This window comes from Anomaloglossus baeobatrachus, chromosome 11 (genome assembly GCF_048569485.1).
Source record: "Anomaloglossus baeobatrachus isolate aAnoBae1 chromosome 11, aAnoBae1.hap1, whole genome shotgun sequence".
Taxonomy (NCBI): domain Eukaryota; kingdom Metazoa; phylum Chordata; class Amphibia; order Anura; family Aromobatidae; genus Anomaloglossus; species Anomaloglossus baeobatrachus.
Window position 1 is genome coordinate 60,576,794 of NC_134363.1, and position 18,177 is coordinate 60,594,970.

An 18,177-nucleotide genomic window follows, 5' to 3' on the forward strand; every position below is an offset into this window, starting at 1 on the left:
GTTCACTCTGGAAAATGAACAGTGAATCAAAGCACAGTATAGTGAGCAGTGACTTTAACCAATGACTGAAAGCCAGCGGCTCCAGGGAGAACAGAACGTCACTTTCTCCCAGTAGCCGAACTTTCAGTATGGCAGCATTTTAATGCCATTCTCCTACCCATTGTACCTTACATCTGTAGGTAAAATAAAGTTTTTGCACAGAACAGTTTCTCTTTAAATATACTGAACGCAATCTATTTCCATCAACACATGAAATTAGTTTAGTTCCCCTTTAAAAAGAGCTTATCAGCAGTTTGTACAGTGCTAAGTTCAGGCACTATGAAATGGAGATATGTTTTCCTCTGAAATGCTGTTTTCAAGAAAACTTAGACTGAGATAAAGTTGGGGGAGAGAGAAATTTCTGCAGAGAAATGAACCTTTTGCTTCTCCCCCCACCCGACCAATGAAGCTTGATGAATGCATCATCATTTGCAATAGTGGGCAACAGGGTTTGTTTCCATTATGCATACACACAAAGCTGCTAATTAGTGGTAGGGGCAAGATTATACACCAGTAGGACTACATGGCAAGAGACAACTAGTCCTCTACTGATAATCTCTTGTTGATAAAACACTGATTTTATTGAAATTACAACACACAGTCCAGTACGGGACATCACTGGAATCAGGATCTCTGCCCCTATATCATGCTACCATAGTTGCTGTTCATAGCCCAGCCCTACTTAAAGCAACCAACATTGAATTATTGCCCAGAAGTACTGACCTGTATATATGTTTTTAGATTTAGAAACAATGGAAAATACAAATATACTGTGTGTATAGTCTCCTTATACTAGTGTGAAAATTCCCCTTAGGGTTTCAGTTCCTTGTTTAGACATTTGAAACAAAAAGGCACAGTTAAACTGTCAAGATTTAATTTTCTCTTTCAGTTCTACTGAACTTTTACTTAAGGTTTCCTGGGCTTATTATAAGGGTATGTGCACATCACGCCTTTAAGACGCTGGCTGACCAGCCGAGGTTATCCTGAAGCGGTTTCACTGCTTGAAGAATGAACATACTACTTAGTTCAACTGATTCAAGGCTTGTGAATCCTGAAGAGTTTAACTAAAGACTGAACATGTGCACAGCAATGTCGTTTTTACATTGCTGTGCTTTATGCTAGTTTTTGTGGCACATTTTCAGGCAGGTTCATACTTTTTGATGACCACATTAATAGCTACAATCTACAATTCTTCACTTCATACTCAACCCTTTTTTGTATTGTATGTTCAGACTACATATTTAAGCCCTTAAACAGAATCTGTTGTAAGTTTTTTGCTATGTAATATGAGAACAATGAGCGACCCCGGAGGAAGACTATTGCACGAAACGCTCGTTGAGGTATAGCGGCAAGCAGGATGAGCAGACCATCCATTAAGGTATTGAATTACTCCTATTCAACTTCCTAATTGATCACATTCAGTTTATCATATATGGAGATAGGGAATAGGAGTAATTCAGAACCCTCTATTATTCTAAAATATCCATTTTGAATGACTAATAACTTACTAATTTATTATTGGATAATATTTTTGATTGGTCTATACACTATGCACCTTATTTTCCTGTACTCTTGCTGCTAATTTAAAGGGAACTTTCTTGTCCAGTAAATGTTATTTTAATGTGATTTTTATTTTAATTAATAAAATTTAGTATTTTACCTTGAAATTATTGTCATAGTCACTATCCCCTTATTTTTGAGTGTTCAAGCTGGCTCATGATCAGGGATTTTTGATTGATATAATAGGGGCATGATTCCAGGGATGTGTCATCTACTGTGCTGCTTGCTACAGTTTTGATAAAAATCACAGTTTTCTCTGTTGCAGATCTCTGAATGCGGAGTCCTGTATAACCACGCCCACAGCACTGATTGGCAACTTGCTATGTACACTGTGCATACGGAGAAAGCTGCTAATTAGCAGTGAGGAAAAGATTAGATAGAGCAGTAGGACTACATAGCAAAAGACTGGTCTACTAGTGATAATCTCTTGCTGTTAAAACACTGATTTTATTGAAACTACAACACAGCCCAGGGACATTGCTGGAATCAGGCTCTCTGCCCCTACACCATGCTGCTATCAGATTAAATAGCAAAAACCTGGTGATAGAGCAAAGGAAATCTCTCAATGTTTCAAACCCTAGCCGCTGAAACTGTTTATATAGTCATGTTGCAACCTTTAAGAGAATGTGTCAAAGCATTTTCCAAGCCTCTGCCTATCAGACTTTAATCCTGCCTGCTCCACCTTCCAGGACTTTACTGACTATGTGTGTACGGAGGCAGAAACCGGTCAATCGACTGGAGCAGGGCATGGAGATGCTGTCCTGGAACCCCATTAGTCCCTGCCGGCTCTATGAATGGTTCTGATTACGTAACCAGGCCTGGATTCATGCTGTCTGCGGTTCAAGTAGCATGAATCAGATGACAGCTTACTTTTACAGGGATTGTTGATTGCACAAATATGGAAGCATTCTTTCAAGAACAGCATCAATTACATATGTCCACAGGTTGTCTGCATTATTACAGCTCATCTCTATGCACTTCAGTTCTGCCGAACCCAATTAGCACCAATGGACAGGTGCTTGACTTCATGCACTTAAATTCCACATTTTTTGAGGAATGGCACCAATGCGATGGAAAATGGAAAACAAATTAAAAAGCCAAGGAGCATAAAGGGGCTGTCCAGAATAGGGTATTTGCCTTGTTACACATATAACAGACCTTTTGTCTCTGGGCTTTGTCTCGTATTTGTCAGCACCATAGCTTTCACAGTCATCTCTCTGCTGTAAGAGATTAGTGACAGGTTCTGGGTCTGAGTCTCACTTTATCTGGTGAGACTCTGCTATTTAAATGTGGTTTTCTTTCCTTTTGGCATATAGAGAGTTAATGTCAGTTTGCTTTGTAGCATCCTCAGACTCCTGATCAGGTGTTTCGGGTTTGAACCACTCCCAGTTCCTTTATATACCCTCTGCTACCAGCAGAGAGTGCCGGTTATTCTTGATTGATTTGGACGAAGAAGGAGCCGCTGAAACCCTCTCTTGGAGTTGCTGTGGTGGTTGCAGACTTGGTTCTGACTGTAGCAGTCTGTTGAAGTGTTTTCCCGCTGTTTGTCCTCCTTTCCCGGTGTGTTGTTTCAGTGCAGGGGGTGAGTCTAGCGTCCCTTACTTGTCCACTCACTAGCCAGGGACTATTGTAGTGTTATCTCAGGGCTTCAGGTTCTGGCTCGGTGACAGGTGAGGAACCTGTAATAGGGACTTGCTAGGAGAGCAGGGTAGAGCGGCAGGTAAGTGGAGTAGGTGCTCATCTTCCCTCTCTCACTAGTGCTAGGAACCACCGTTGTTAAAGTGTCCCCCATATACCCCTTGTTTGTCATTGTATTTCTGCTGTTTGTCTTTTTTGGCCTAACGCCGGACTTCCACTAAGTTCGAGCCTTGCAGAATTGTTGTGCGGGGTTCAAGTCTGTAGGTAGTGTATATGTTTTCCCCAGGTTAATTTAGTCTTGCTGCAATTTCTCCAGTTTTCTCCCACACGCCATAGACATATGTGATGCCCTGACAAAATCAGGGTGTCACAGATGACTGCACCCCTCTCCAGGTGCAGGATTCCCTCCTCCTTGGCCCTCCAACACAATCCCACACACAGGTACATACACCAGCCACAAAAGCCTAGTCACCCCCCAGGACAATAGGGACACACCAGTGGGTGGGGCCAGACAGATGGTGACGCCCACCTAGGGGTCCTGAGGTGTCGAGGGGAGGGAACAACAGTGGAACAAGACAGCCAGTTAAGTTTGGACAGTGGAAGTGAGGAGTGAAGTGGTAGTCGGGGGTTGTAGCTCCCGGACTACTTAAGCTGACTAGGTGGCAGACGGCAGAGCAGGGCCACAGGTGATGGAGATCCGTTCGTGGGAGACCTTAAGTGAACCGGGGCAGGGTTGTAGCCCACTGGTGCCGACAGCGGGAATCCGGTCCGGAGGCCATGCACAGTACCTGAACCCTAGGGCGAGGACAGCTGTAAGCACCTTTTCAATTAGCCAGCAGGGGACAAGATTCCATGTCTTGTCCCACTAGCAGCCCAGATAGAGCGAGACGGAAGCCCAACACGGAGGATAGGGCATCTGCAAGTGCCTGCAAAAATCCCAAGGGTCAGATCTCGCGGGCCACAGCTCCCACAGAAAAGTCACCAGGAGTGGACTTTCCCCGTTTCATGCGGACTAGTCAACACACAAGACAAACAACACAGAAGTGCAGGAGGAAGGGCTCCTGCCCTGTCTACTGGTGTGCGGGACCCAAGCACACCCCTCCGAAGGCTACCGGTATCCGGCACTTGGTTTACTATCTGGACTCTGTGTGACTTTATTCAAACAGTGAGTACACCGGTATCACCCGGTCCAGCCCTGCAGACTGCGTCCCAGCACCCCACCTACACCTGGGCCCTGGGACTACACCTCCCCTACCCGTGGAGGGGATACCATCCTGCTGCCCCACTCCATCAGCCCCGGGCACCCCATACCAAGGCAGCGGCGGTGTCACCAACAATCACCGCAACCCACGGGTAGCGTCACTGACAAACTCTCCTCTGTAAATAACCCCTTTATTTCCGTTGTGGGCAATGGGCTGCTGCAAGAGCCCTGGATCTGGCTGCCACTCAAGCAACAGCAACCACCCGAATCCGAGCGTCCCGAGCAGCCCCCCCTGCCGTGGTCTGTGTCTCTCGCGACACATACTGTTAGGGACTTTACATTGTAAGCCCCAATGGGGACAGTAATGATAATGAATATAAAGCGCTCTGGAATGTGATGGTGCTATGTAAGCGAGTAAAATAAATAAAGGGGTTGTCCACTACTAGGACAACCACTTCTGATTCAAAGTTTCCCCTAGGTAAAATAATAAAGCCTATACTCACTTCCCATGCCGAAGTCCTTCCAGCAGTGTCCGGGCTCATGTGGAGTTGTGACGGTAAGGGAGCCTCGAGTCCAATCAGCTCTGGCTTCTGTCTCCCCGCCTTTGGACTAAAAAAGTTAAGCAACAGGAAGTGAAGGCGGCAGTTGTGCTCACTTCCTGTCATTTGGTCCAAAGGTGGGGAGACAGAAGCCAGTGCTGATTAAATGCGGAGCTCGCGTGACGTCACCCTGGCACCGCGAGCTCGGTGCGGAAGGTGAATATAGGCTTTATTATTTATCTGGGGAAAAAATATGGAATCAGAAGGGTTTGTCCTAGTAGTCGACCCCCTTTAAAATTTAGCCTCATTTCTTCAATAGAGCCAAGAACCAGTACCATTCATAGAGCAATTCTTGCTGCTAGGGTATTTTTGCAAAAACACAGACTTCTTTATCTGACCATAGTCAGCCCCTTCAACCTAAAATTGGAGCGCGAGCCTATTTACAAGCACCCTTTCATCTCCATGAGCAAGGAAATTGCATATAAAGCAGTGATGTACGACAGGTGTTATTAATAGCGGCACTTAACATAGGATACGTTATCCTTTCACTATTTTTCATTGTGCTTCCTACTTTTACTGTAAGGTTACCCTGAACCGGTCAGTCCGGTTTACCATTTCTGTTACCCAGAAGCAGAAAAAGAAACTTCCCAAATACTTAAAAGCTGAGTAATTAACTTCTTCATTGGCAGAAAAAAACTGTACGTGATGTGATTAACCTGCTTATCAGAAATGCATCATGTACGTATATTACAAAGATATTTATAGGGGTAAATGCAGCAATGTGCTTGTGGTTTTTGGTACGCTTTACTCTATTTTGTCCTAAAGAATAAAGACTAAGTATAAAGCTAAAGATTAGAATTGTAGCAGTTCCTTCCCATCTGGGAAGTTGTGTTTCTTGGTTTTTTTTTTTATTCTTTTTTTAAGCTTACAGGGAACATGTCGTAACCCTGAGCATTATCTCCTATATATCATTATCCACCGAACAAATGTTTAACTCTGAAAAGCTATGGGATTACAAAGAAAACATAGGCACCAATTCATAATTTGCGGGGGTTTTTTAAATCACCTTTTCTTTTTTGCTTTGCATTATTCGTTGCCATTTTTTTTTTTTTGCAAAATTATTCTCCAAAAAGGGGCATGCAGATCATGAATTTTGAGCAAAATTAAAAAAAAAAAAAATTGCTTTTATTTTGTACTTTAACCAAAAATGACAAAAAAAAAAGTTGGTGTTTGCGACAAATTTTGTGACTTTTCAAAAAGTTGCAAATGAGGAATAAGGCAAATGGATCTGGAAACCCTAAACTCTGCTCACTAGGGCAAACAAAGAAAAAAAACAAAAAAAAAAAAACACAAAAAGGTAAAATAGAATTTAAAATGGGAGTAAATTAAAAGAATAAATAAAGGCAAATTTTCATGGGTGACCGACAGTCATGTGGTTTCTGGCAATAGAAAGTCACAGTGTTTGGCTGCGCAGAATGCTCCCTGACTTTCCATTGTTCCTGCTGTCAGTAATCATTGGTATAGGTAGCTTTCCTGCTGGATTCATCTCTCCCTTTTGGACTCAGCAGGAGCTCTCCTTCCACCCAGCTGCTGATCATCAGTATTTTCTTGGTGCTTTAAAGGCCATGTGCCCACGGGAGCTTTTTGCTGCGGAGTTTGCCACGGAAAACCTGAGGATTTTCCAGATAAATCCGCAGGTTTTAGCATGTACAGACACTCCCCATGTTACCCTATGGGACATGGGGAGTGTCTGTGTCCACGCTGCGGAAAGTGCGACTGCGGAATCTCCTGCGGAGATCCCGCAGCCGCACCTAACTGCATGTCAATTATTCATGCGGATTTACTTGCGGAGATCCCGGCCCTCCGCTATGGAGATAGAGGCCGGGACGTCCGCAGGTAAATCGCGTGAAAGTCCGCATGTTTCCCGCAGCTATTCCGCTTGAATCTCGCAGTTAAAAATAACTGCGGATGCCGGCGGGCAGCTGCGGGAAACATGCGCTCGTACCTGCGGATACATCTGCAGGTACGAGCGCTCGTGGGCACATGGCCTAATACTCCCTTCTTCCCTGGCCTGGTGCTGGTGATATTTTTCAGTTCATTCTAGCTCTTGTTGCAAGCAAGTGGCTTGTACTCCTCTGTACTATTGTTGCTAAGCTCCTGCCTGAGTCATCTGTAGATAAGTAGTTCATGATTCCCCCCATGTGTCCTCCTTTAGTGCTTAGTGGGGTTGACGAAGAGCTCATCCCACCTATTCCCTATTTAGGGCCCCGCACTAGGGATACCTAGGGTCAGGTGTCCAGCACATAAGTGAAGAACTTATCTAGGGTGGTGAGGGACCCCAGGGACCAGCTGTAGGTTTGGTCAGCGGTCATTATCTCCCCCTTCTTTAGACACAGGGGTCCCCTTTCCTTACGTCTCGCTGCCCGCTTGGTATTTGCCTGTACCTAGCGTGACAAAAGGAAAAACAAGTGGGAAACACCAGAAAGTAGACAAATACATTAATGAATTAGGCCCATCATTTTAGAAAATATCAAGCATAGGAAGAAGCGTCAGCAGGTTGGCTTCTCCCTGAAGTGGAGTCAGAGTGGATACTTCTTTTAACTTCTTTTTGTGTTTTTTTTTTTTAATCAGGATTACTTAAATGCGCTAAAATAATGGCATGTATGATTTATTAATAATTTTAGACACTTTTTATAGCTCAGCAGACAAGAGTCTAGAAAAGTAAGCATAGCTTAAAGAAGACAGGTAGGATCTAAACTGCTCCAAGTTGCACCAAAATTGTGGGGCAAAATTTGGTCTAAATTGAATGAACCAAAGAAGTACAAGAAAGAGAAAAGTGTTTCGCATACCTTGATGAACCCAATCTATCTCAAAGCATAAGTTTGGCAAATGTTTGTGCCGGTCTGGTTTAATTTATAGCGGTTTAGGTTTACTATGTTAATAACTATGTGCCCTATGTTTTTGGCATAAAATCTTGTTCTTCATATTGATGGAGCCTTTTGTTTCATGATGACCATACCTGTCAATACGTCATATTTAGATATTTCAAGGGAAAATACCAAAAACTCAGACTACAGGCAGTGAACCACTTAAAAACAAATGGTTAGCAGAAAGTTGTGTTCTGCTGGGATTTGGTGACCAAATTGAATTTTCCATAATATCCGCTGACTTCAAAGTATGGCTAGCTAATAAGCTGTTCAGATTTTTGGAGGGAAAAACTAACAAAAAACCTACAATATGTAGACCTTACATCTATTTCAATACAAGAGAACATTTGAAGACAGTTGTGCTTCATAGTCTACCGTTTGGCCAGGATCCACTTCTAAGACAGCCAACTTTTGGAGACATGAAAGTCAAACTGGATGGTTTATTCCCCTCTAGAATATATCTAACTACATTAATTCCTGATGTGATATCTTAGGAAAATCCTTTTGATCATCATAAAATATTTGTATAAGAATATGGTTGAAAGGGCAAAAGTTCTTCATGAGATGAGGAGTGGCGTCCAAGACCTCTGTGGGTGAAATGATGCTACGGTGGTGCGCGCTCACACACAAGCCTCAGTACTCTATATGAAGACGGCCTTTGTCTTTTCTCTTATTCTGCTCAGTTTTCCCTTGTGACACATGAGATCTGTGTGCTACATTTCTGCAATGATCAAGCTCTTAAAGTTCCAGATCTCACGTGACTTACAGTATATACCGTAGACTCTCGGTGCTCATTCACTGGATAAAAACCGCAAAATAAGTATCTTACCTCCTGCCTATTACAATGGCAACATTTGTCAGGCAAATCATTTTTTGACACCAAACATATAGGTTTGACCATTTTTAACACTTTTTTTTAAGTTATGTTGCTTACATACCTCCACCATATTCTGCATAGTTGTATAGAAATTGTTCCACTGGCAACAGAGACTGCTAAAAATGATGACAATCTACGGTAATTCCCCTGTGTAAGACGAGCACACGCTAGGGACAATTTTATATAAAGCCAATTAATTTCTTAGATTTTTGGAATGTGGGATGAAAAGCACTACACAAATATGGGGAGAACATGGAAAGATACAAATCCAGAATCAAAGTGATGAACATGAACAATGCTAAGTAAAATTAAAACCCTGCCCCCAAGTGCTCCTAATCAACAGCAACAACCACCAAGCCCCTAGGTAAGCCTTCGGATAGGGTACACCAAGTATTACCCTAAGGTCCCCTTCACACAAGTGATAAAAATGCACATTTTTTCATGGTCCGTGGTGTGGATGCATATGTGTGCGCGCACTGTCTCCGATAGCACACGGACAGCAGGAACATCTATACTCACCTGTATCCGACAATGCTGATGCTTCTGGGTCCAGTGAATATTTATGAGCATAATGAGCGGGCCCAGATACAAGTGACAGCAGCGCCAAAGACGGGCGAGTATAGAAAATCATTTTATTTCAAAGACCCCTTTAAGGACTTGCATTAAGAAGCTCAGAAATGTCTACTCTTTAGATAGTTAATACTTATACAGGACACCTACGGCTTACAAATTCCCATGGGCAAATAATATCTGGTGTCAGAATTTATAGAATCTGACAGCCGACATATCAAGATATCAAGGCGTAACACATAATAGCAGTGCCCGCACATGAATGCCTTCAGGGCGGATGCTCCACCTAAACCCAGTTATTGCAATCTTGTTCTAAAGTGGCCAGAAACGTGCAAATCACTAAGATAGATGTAGCCTATGAGAGTGATAATATTGCTGGAGGTTCCTATTTGGAGGATCCAAATCTAGAAAGTCCATATGTCCTGAAATGGGAAAAACCCATTTCAACTCTTGCATGCCGAGGACGGGTTGGGGAATATATCTTTTCCTTTGCAGCATTTCCTATGGAAGACTGAGGTTTAGAACTTGTGTGAATGCTGTACTAACCAGCTAGTATATGTATATTCATGTTTCACTTAATTGTAAACTTTATGATGGATAAGTGGTACAAATGTTTAAGATCTTTTCACCCTTAATTTATAATGTACTCAGACGAGCATAAAGGGTAACCATGTTTTGAACTTTTGACTTTCAGGCTTTATATCTCATCATCCACTACAGCTGTGTGTTTGAGACTACATTCATTTTATAGACAATCATCTTGGCTCTCTCACACATAAATTTGACTTGCAACTATTTAGCAGATGATTAGTTATGCAGATTCTTCTCATGTCACTGCATTGTTACTGTTTTGCTCCTAAAAATTTACATTTTTATTAATTTCTTAATATTTTGTACATCCTCCTTTGACTTTTAGCACTGCCTGAATCCTTCTGGACATGCTCATGATCAGATTCAAGCATGTCTCGACCAAAATCTAATCCCAGGTCTGTTGTACATGTTCCCAATGTTGGTGCATACTTATCGCTCACTTGGGGATGTATATATGTATATAGCTTTGTCTTCAACCCTTCCCAAAAGTGTTGGATTGGGTTGAGGTCTGGGAACAATCCAGCTCCTCTACTTCATTGTCATTGAACCAATTCTTCCCCAATCTCGCCGTATGCTTCGGGTCATTGTCCTGCTGGAACACTATGTCATCCTTTTCATACCCATAGTACTCGAGTGTATGAAGTAACTTGTCTTGTAGGATTCTCACATATAGCTCAACATTAAGACCACCATCGATCCTGGTCAAGTGTCCAATGTATTTGACTGTTAAACAACAACCCCATATCATTAGGCTTCCTCCACCAAACTTTACAGTTCCTTCAATTTCTCGATAAATAAGCCCCTTCCCCCCCTTGTTTCTTCCAAACGCATTTGCCCCCATAAGAGACTAGTTTATTGACTTTCAACTCATCTCTCCAAATCACCCATTTTCAATCTTCTACTGTCCACTTTTTGTACTTATTTTGCAAACTAGAGCCAACGCTTCTTATGACAAATATTGAAGTTGAGGCTTTTTCACCTTTTTTCGAGCCACCCTTCCAGACTCGTGTAACATGCGTCGCACGGTGCTTGCCTGGACGTTTGTGATCTCACTATTATGAAGCATATGAGCCGCCTCTACTGTCGTGTTTGTCGCACCAAATCTGATAGACCTTGTGATGAACGACTTGTTAACTTCGATATTTTACCTGGACGTCACCTCTTGGCTTTTGAATGGATGGATTGACTTCATTTCTTATTCTTCTAACTGTTATGGCCTCACATGATCCAGGTTGACAATTTTCTTGGCCGAGAGACCGCTATCGATGAGCTGGATGATGCTGTTTCTCTTTTCTTGGGAAATTATCTTCATGGCTGCTTCTCAATTTGAACCAGTGACCTTTCACTTGAGAATCAACCTAATAACACACTGAGCTATTAGGGAATGTGAGAACAGGTGGAAATTTGTAGTGTACAGGAAGAAAAAGATTTTTCCACTACCAGGAACAAAACAGTAACAATGCAGTGACATGACGAGAATCTGTGTAACTAATCATATGCTAAATATTGCAAGTCAAATTTATGTATGAGATAGCCAAAATGATTGTCTATAAAATTAAAATAGTCTGACGTTCAAAGCTGTAGTGGATGGTGAGATATGGAGCCTGAAAGTCAAAACTTCAAAACATTGTTACTATTTTGTTAATCAGTTTACGTCCATTGAAGGTATACTGTATACCAGGAGGACCAGGAGTATTGCCCCATGTCTCTGTATGTTAGAGTACACAGATCCAAGCCACATTTCTATATGATATCCCTATTTTTAATGGCTAGAGCATTGACCCATTGAGTTTTCATTTACCCATAAACATATCTGTGTGTGGACCTAATCCATGAGACTCAGGGCATGTCCTGTTCTCTTCGTTTTGCAAATCAAGTTTGGCATTAGAAGTAAATGGGTGTATAAAAACCAGATCACATATGGGTTACCATTCATATATCAAGCATTTTTTTATGGATCCATTATAATTATTAAGATAGGAAACTGGATTTGACCTTTTATTATTTACTAGATTGTTAATGTAAAAAAATTATACCGTACAAATGTGCAAAATGGACACATGGATCTCATACGGATGAAAAATCATCACTTTTTTGCATACTCATTTGTCCCCAGCCTAAATATGTAGGCATCTGTGCCTTTTTCTACAGTTGTAAGAGAATACTCTGATGTAAACCAGTCATGGATGCCAAAAACTGTCGGGTGCATAGAGTCCAATGAAGAATGGCACAACTTTATTTTTTACCTCCATATGAATACCATATGTCACAATACTGAAAACATAAGGAAACTTTATGGTTCCCAATAAGGAATTGATATATATATTATATTGGTGGTGTGGATTTAAGGAATTAGTTGCCCTCAGACAAACTGTAATTACTTATCAAAGTATACAACTGTAGAACTTGAGTAAAGAAGAGTCTTGTGTTTCTCGTGGCTCATCTGTCAGAATACCTGAACCCTCTGGACCCAGTAACTTCAAGTTACGTTAGGGCAGTAATGTAACCCCAACACCAGTATGAGTTATACTTATCCCACTGCTAAGACTTTTTGAAGCTACTTACGATAGTCCTAAAAAGTGACCCTTTCGAGTTACTCCAAATAAACATGACTTGTTACGCTATGTTCACACGTCGTGTATAGGTTATAGTATCATGACTCGGACTTAGGGAAGGTACGGCATGAAGTAAGGCTCACCTCACATCAGTGGTATTTTGCAACAAAACCGTATCCGTTACACATTTGTTTCAGTTCCATTCTTTTCCAAAGGAATCGCGCCAACATGCGGTCACATGCAGTTGTGTATGACGCACGCAACCGCATGTGACCGCAGCTTGCCACGATTCTATTTGGAAATGAATGGAGCTGAAACGCATTTTTAACGGATCCGGTTTTGCAGCAAAATACCACTGATGTGAGGTGAGCCTAAAAACACACAATTTAACAGGGGTAACACCATGACAAACAAGGGGTACACCGGGGACACTTTAACAACGGTGGGTCCTACTGCTAGGGGGAGGGAAGATAGATACCTCCTCCACTTACCTGCTGCTGTACCCTACACTCCTAGCCAGTCTCTATACCGGTTCCTCACCTGTCGACAAGCAGGAAACTTAATCCCCGAGAGACCCTGCAATAAGCCCTGCCTAGTGAGGGGGCAGGTGAGGGATGCTAGCCCCACCGCTGCACTGAAACACCACACCAGGGAAGGAAGACAGACAGGGGGAACACCACAACAGATTGCTGCAGTCAGCACCAAGACTGCAGCCACCACAGTAACTTCAAAAGAGCTCCGCCAGCTCCTTCCACCTCCAGGCCAAGCATCCAAATGAGAGAATAACCGGAACGCATTGCTGGTAGCAGTGTGTATAAAAAAGGGATGAACAGTGGTCCCAAACCGGAAAACAACTGAGCTGGCAAGGAATACTGACATTAACCCTACGACTGCCAACGGAAAGGAACACATTTAATATAGAGAGTCAAGAATGGAAATGACTCAAGTCCTGAATCTGTCATTAGTCTCATAATGCAGAGTAATACAGATATTGCATAACAAAAACTCCTTGACAAAAAAAAAGTGAACAGAGGTTGCAAAGCCCTGGGAAATCTACTAGTTAACTCATTCAGATTTATTGCAGATGTAGAATCAGTTTTAATGTTGACTTTACTCCCAGGTCAAGTCACATTTTTGACAATTAAGTGCATATCTAAAGAAGGAGTTATGTCACTCAAAAAAAAATGGGGCACCTGAGACAACAGGGTGGGTAGGGGTGTAACGCCTAAATACACCAGGTGGCATTATTACAGACCTTGCTTAAAAGAGGTTGTCCTCTACTTTTACACTGATGGCCTATTCTTAAGTAGGTCATCAATGTCTGATCGGCTGGAGTCCAACACCCCGCAACCTTGTCGATCAGCTATTCCCGGGAGCGGAATCAGGTAGCCAGAAATGCTCAGTTTCTGATAGTGGTCGCTGCCAGGTACTACACATCCGCATCCTATTGATCTAAATGTGAGGTGTATGTACAATGCCTAGCCGCGGCAACTATCAGAAGACAGAGCGGCTCCGGAACTGAGCATTTCCGGCTGCCTGCTGCACTGCCAGCTAGCCAGGACTAGCTGGCAGTGCAGCAGAACTAGCCAGGTCGTCACAGATAACACACAAACACCCCCACCCCCATTAGACAGGGACACCAGCCAAACACAAAACCCTTGTTGCCTCCCTCCAGTGTCTGATGTCCACACCAGGTGGGGCGGAGCCAAGCGGTTGGCCCCACCCACCGAGGCCTGGTGGCGGGAAAAGTGACAGATAGAGTTTGGAGTTTGAAGTGAGAGGAGTGGGCACTTGGGTGTCTGGGTTTGTGGCTCAGGCACTGACAGCAAGGTTGGCAGACGGTGGAGGCCGTCTGCAGGAGTGGTAAAGCAACGCGGAACCGTAGGACCGGGGTCGGGCGTTGGCCCGCCGGTACCAACCGGGGAGCGAAGTGAAGACAGCACACACAGGCAGGGCCATCGGACCCCGACCAGGCTTGGAGCCGCTGACAATAGTCAAATCCGAATGTGACCGGAACCCCAGGGGTTTCCTAACAGCAAAAGTCCCGATTGAAGGCAACCGCCCACACCGTGAGGGTATACAGCTACCACCTAAGGCTAGAGACCCAAGGGCCAGCGCCTGCGGGCAAAGGGGCTCCTCTGGTACCCATACACCGGGGAGCGGACTACCGTTGGGAATCCATAGTAGTCAACGAGAACATCAAGGTGCAGGGAAAGACAGCCGCCATCACCTGTCCGGGGAGAGACACAGCAGACGGCTGCGGGACCCGTCCATCCAGCCGTTTGGTTTACTGAGGACTTTGTATATTTCTTACTGAGTGAGTACACCCATGCCATCCGGCACCGCGCCGAGCTGTCCCTGCAACCCTGCACCTCACTGACCCTGCCTCCCCGTCACATCACCGGGCCCCGGGACCACCGACCCCTACCCACGGAGGGGGAAAACAACATCCCAGCTGCTCCCTACCATCGCTCCCGGGATCCCCGTCACCAGCAGCGGTGGTGCCCATCTTCACCACAACCCGTGGGTGGCGTCACGGACTAAATCCCCCAAACCAACCACCCCTTTCACTCACGGGTGAGGAGCGCGGCTCGAGTCCCCGGATCCGGCCCACCGCTCGAGCCACCGAGCAGCAGCGCCGGACCCGAGCGTTAGCGAGAGCGCAGCAGCGACGGCGTCCTCCCCGCCTGCGACACCAGGGCCGAGAACAGCTGAGTGGCGGGAGTGCGGGGTGTCGGACCCCGGCTGATCAGACATTGATGACCTCTTCTAAGGATAAGCCATCAATGTATAAGTAGTGGACAACCCCTTTAAAATAATGGCTTAATAGTGCCTCATTATGGACAAATCTGTCTCAATGTCCTCTCGGTAACTTCATTTCCTATTTCTGCACCTCTCTGGAGGATGTGACTTACTCATCGGGCAATATCATTATGTGAATAGGAAAATTGGATCTACTCTCTCAATTATATTTGTGCACCTATTGAACTTGTACCTATAAAGAATTACATTATAGATATCACATAGTATAACATACAGATGAAGCTCTTGATGAGAAGAAACAAAGATTAAAGAAGGAACTGAAAACAGAAATGAAAGCGGCACACAGGGCAATTCATAGAAATGTATATATGCATGTTACTTTTTTAATTTTTTTGGCACAAAGTGATTTTTTCTATTTCTTGGACACTTTGGAAAACTATTTTGACTGTGATAAATAATAAGTTACACTTCTATAGCTCAATATACTCATGACCGCATTTAGGCTGAATTCGCTCAGTGATTTTTCCTATCCGCAAAAAAAAACCATCAGTATGTTGGATCAGACTTGTTGGTTTTACGTTTAGAGAATCATCAATTTTTTCTCATATGCAAAAATAAAAACTGATGGAGATTTCCCGCACTTGTGCAAAACGGACAGCACACATTTGCTTTAATGGTCAATACTGGTCCTCAAACCATGCCAGAAAAGGACGTCACCAGTGTTTTCATGCCGACCATCGGGGAGCCAACAAAACGGACATGAGAACAGTCACATAGCATATAATCAATAAGCCATCAGGAATAACACTGATAGCATACAAGACAAGACAATATTACTCGATTCTGGGCATTAATAAAGGACGGGCACTCAGGACAACATTACTTGATTCTAGGCCTTATTTAAAGGGCTAGAACTCAGGACAATAATACTTGATTATGGGCATTAATGGCATTATTACTCTTTAAGGTGTTTTCTCATTGAATAAGCAGCAGTCATGCCATTACTGTTTAAAAAAAAAAAAAAGAACTTGGAAATTTTTACTTGCAGTGCAAAAAAAATAAAAAAAAAATTATATATATATTATATAGATATATATATATATATATATATATATATATATATATATATATATATATATATATATATATATATATATATATACACATACATACATACACGTGGGCATAAGTTTTCTATAAATCCTACTTTAACTGCACTGTAGGATGCTCTGTTTTTTTGCACTGCAAGAATATACAGCCAGAAAAAAAACCAGCATAAAATACTTATGTGAACTGTAGCCTAACGAATACAAGCTGCTGAGATTTCTTTCCATACAATATGGTTCATTACCGTCTCTCATAGCTGAATATAAATGTGGGTCTCAAGGTAATAAATAACAGGGACCCCTGCCTTGTCCTACTGCATATATTCATATAAACATGTAATCTAATCGACATTATGACTTTTGGACGTCATCCGCTTAGAAAATGCCTGCGGTTTTGGCAGAACAGTCGCTGATATGACTTTTTTGCCCTCATATGCTTACACAGTGTTTCACCATACGCCAACAAATGACAAGAAGGTTTATCAATAGAAGGTAAATGGCGTAAATATACAGTATACACCATTTTGGCGATATTTCGCACCGCAAACAGTTCGTATATATACAGTATGCACGATTTAGCGATATTTTGCACAGTTTGTATATATACACATCATTATTGAAAAGTTACTGTGGGACTAAAAGTTCCAGCAGCTCCAGATTTTGAGGAATTCCTCAGTACTCACCAGTAGCAGCGATGGCAGGTTGTTTCGCCCCGGGATGATGTAGTGAAGCGCCATTGGGGCATTGAGATTCTGGTTTGGACAGAACACCTGAGCGGTCCCCAGGGGGCTCCGGCTGCACCTGCTGGGCTAGGACTCCAGATGTCACAGCTCTCCTTCCCCTCACTTTCTCATTGTCACTCAGAATGAAGTTGGGACTTGTCAGATCTTTGTACTTTTAGAGCAACAGGGAAGTGAGACAGTGAAATGGCACATAGCAGCCGCAGCCACACAATTCCCCTCCTCTCTCCAAGGCAGGACTTTAACCTTTTATTCTTCTATTTGAATGGCCACCTCCCTTTGCACAGTAGGAAGTTGCATCCTACACTGAGTTAACTGACTTCAGTTAGCAAACACAGCTCAACTACAAATAGCACTTGTCCTGATTCCAAATACAAGTGCGGATAAAGTAAGACCTCAAGGTGTGTTACAAGGAGCACACCCCGCTGCAGGTGTCTCACATACTTCCCTCTATGTGTGAGCCTTGCTTCCCTCTCGCTGTCATGTGATAACCTGCTATTATCATTATAGGGGTTAAAACATGACTGCATTCTTCCCAAAACAGCGCCACACCTGTTTTCAGGTTGTGAGTGGTATTGCGGCTCCAGTAAATTGCATAGGATGAGCTGCAATACCATACATGACGCATAGACAGTTTAGGCCTCTTTCATTTACACATCATTTTTTTGCTACCGGTAAAAAAATTGATTCGTCTCATTCCCTTCAGGCCAAATGTTATTTGCTATGGGGGAAGGAGAGAGAGAGACGAGAAAGAGAGAGAGGGACAGAGAGAGAAGAGAGGGAAGAGACAAAGAGAAAGAGAAGAGAGAGAAAGAGAAGAGAGAGAGAAGAGGGAGAGAAAAGAGAGAGAAGAGACAGAAAGAAGAGAGAGAGAAGAGAGAAGAGACAGAAAGAAGAGAGAGAAAAGAGAGAGAGAAGAGAGAGAAAAGAGAGAGAAGAGAGAGAGAGCGAGAAGAGAGAGAGAAGAGATGTCATAAGCTGAGGGGAACATAAGGCCCCTAAAAGGACTTTCAGAGCCCAAATTGTGCCCCCAGCTCCCCATAACCCTGATCCCCTCCCACCACACTTACT

At 43.3% G+C, this 18,177-nt stretch overlaps 1 protein-coding gene across 1 annotated transcript in view; it reads right to left on the reverse strand.

Moving 5' to 3' along the window:
* PTPRH (protein tyrosine phosphatase receptor type H) overlaps positions 1-17,275 on the reverse strand; it is a 199,538-nt gene extending 182,263 nt beyond the window's left edge. Inside the window, exon 1 of the mRNA XM_075327496.1 lies at positions 17,050-17,275. Within this exon, the coding sequence (XP_075183611.1) occupies positions 17,050-17,103 (54 nt within the window). The 5' untranslated portion in view covers positions 17,104-17,275. The remainder of the gene's footprint in view (positions 1-17,049) is intronic.
* Positions 17,276-18,177: the final 902 nt, after the last annotated feature.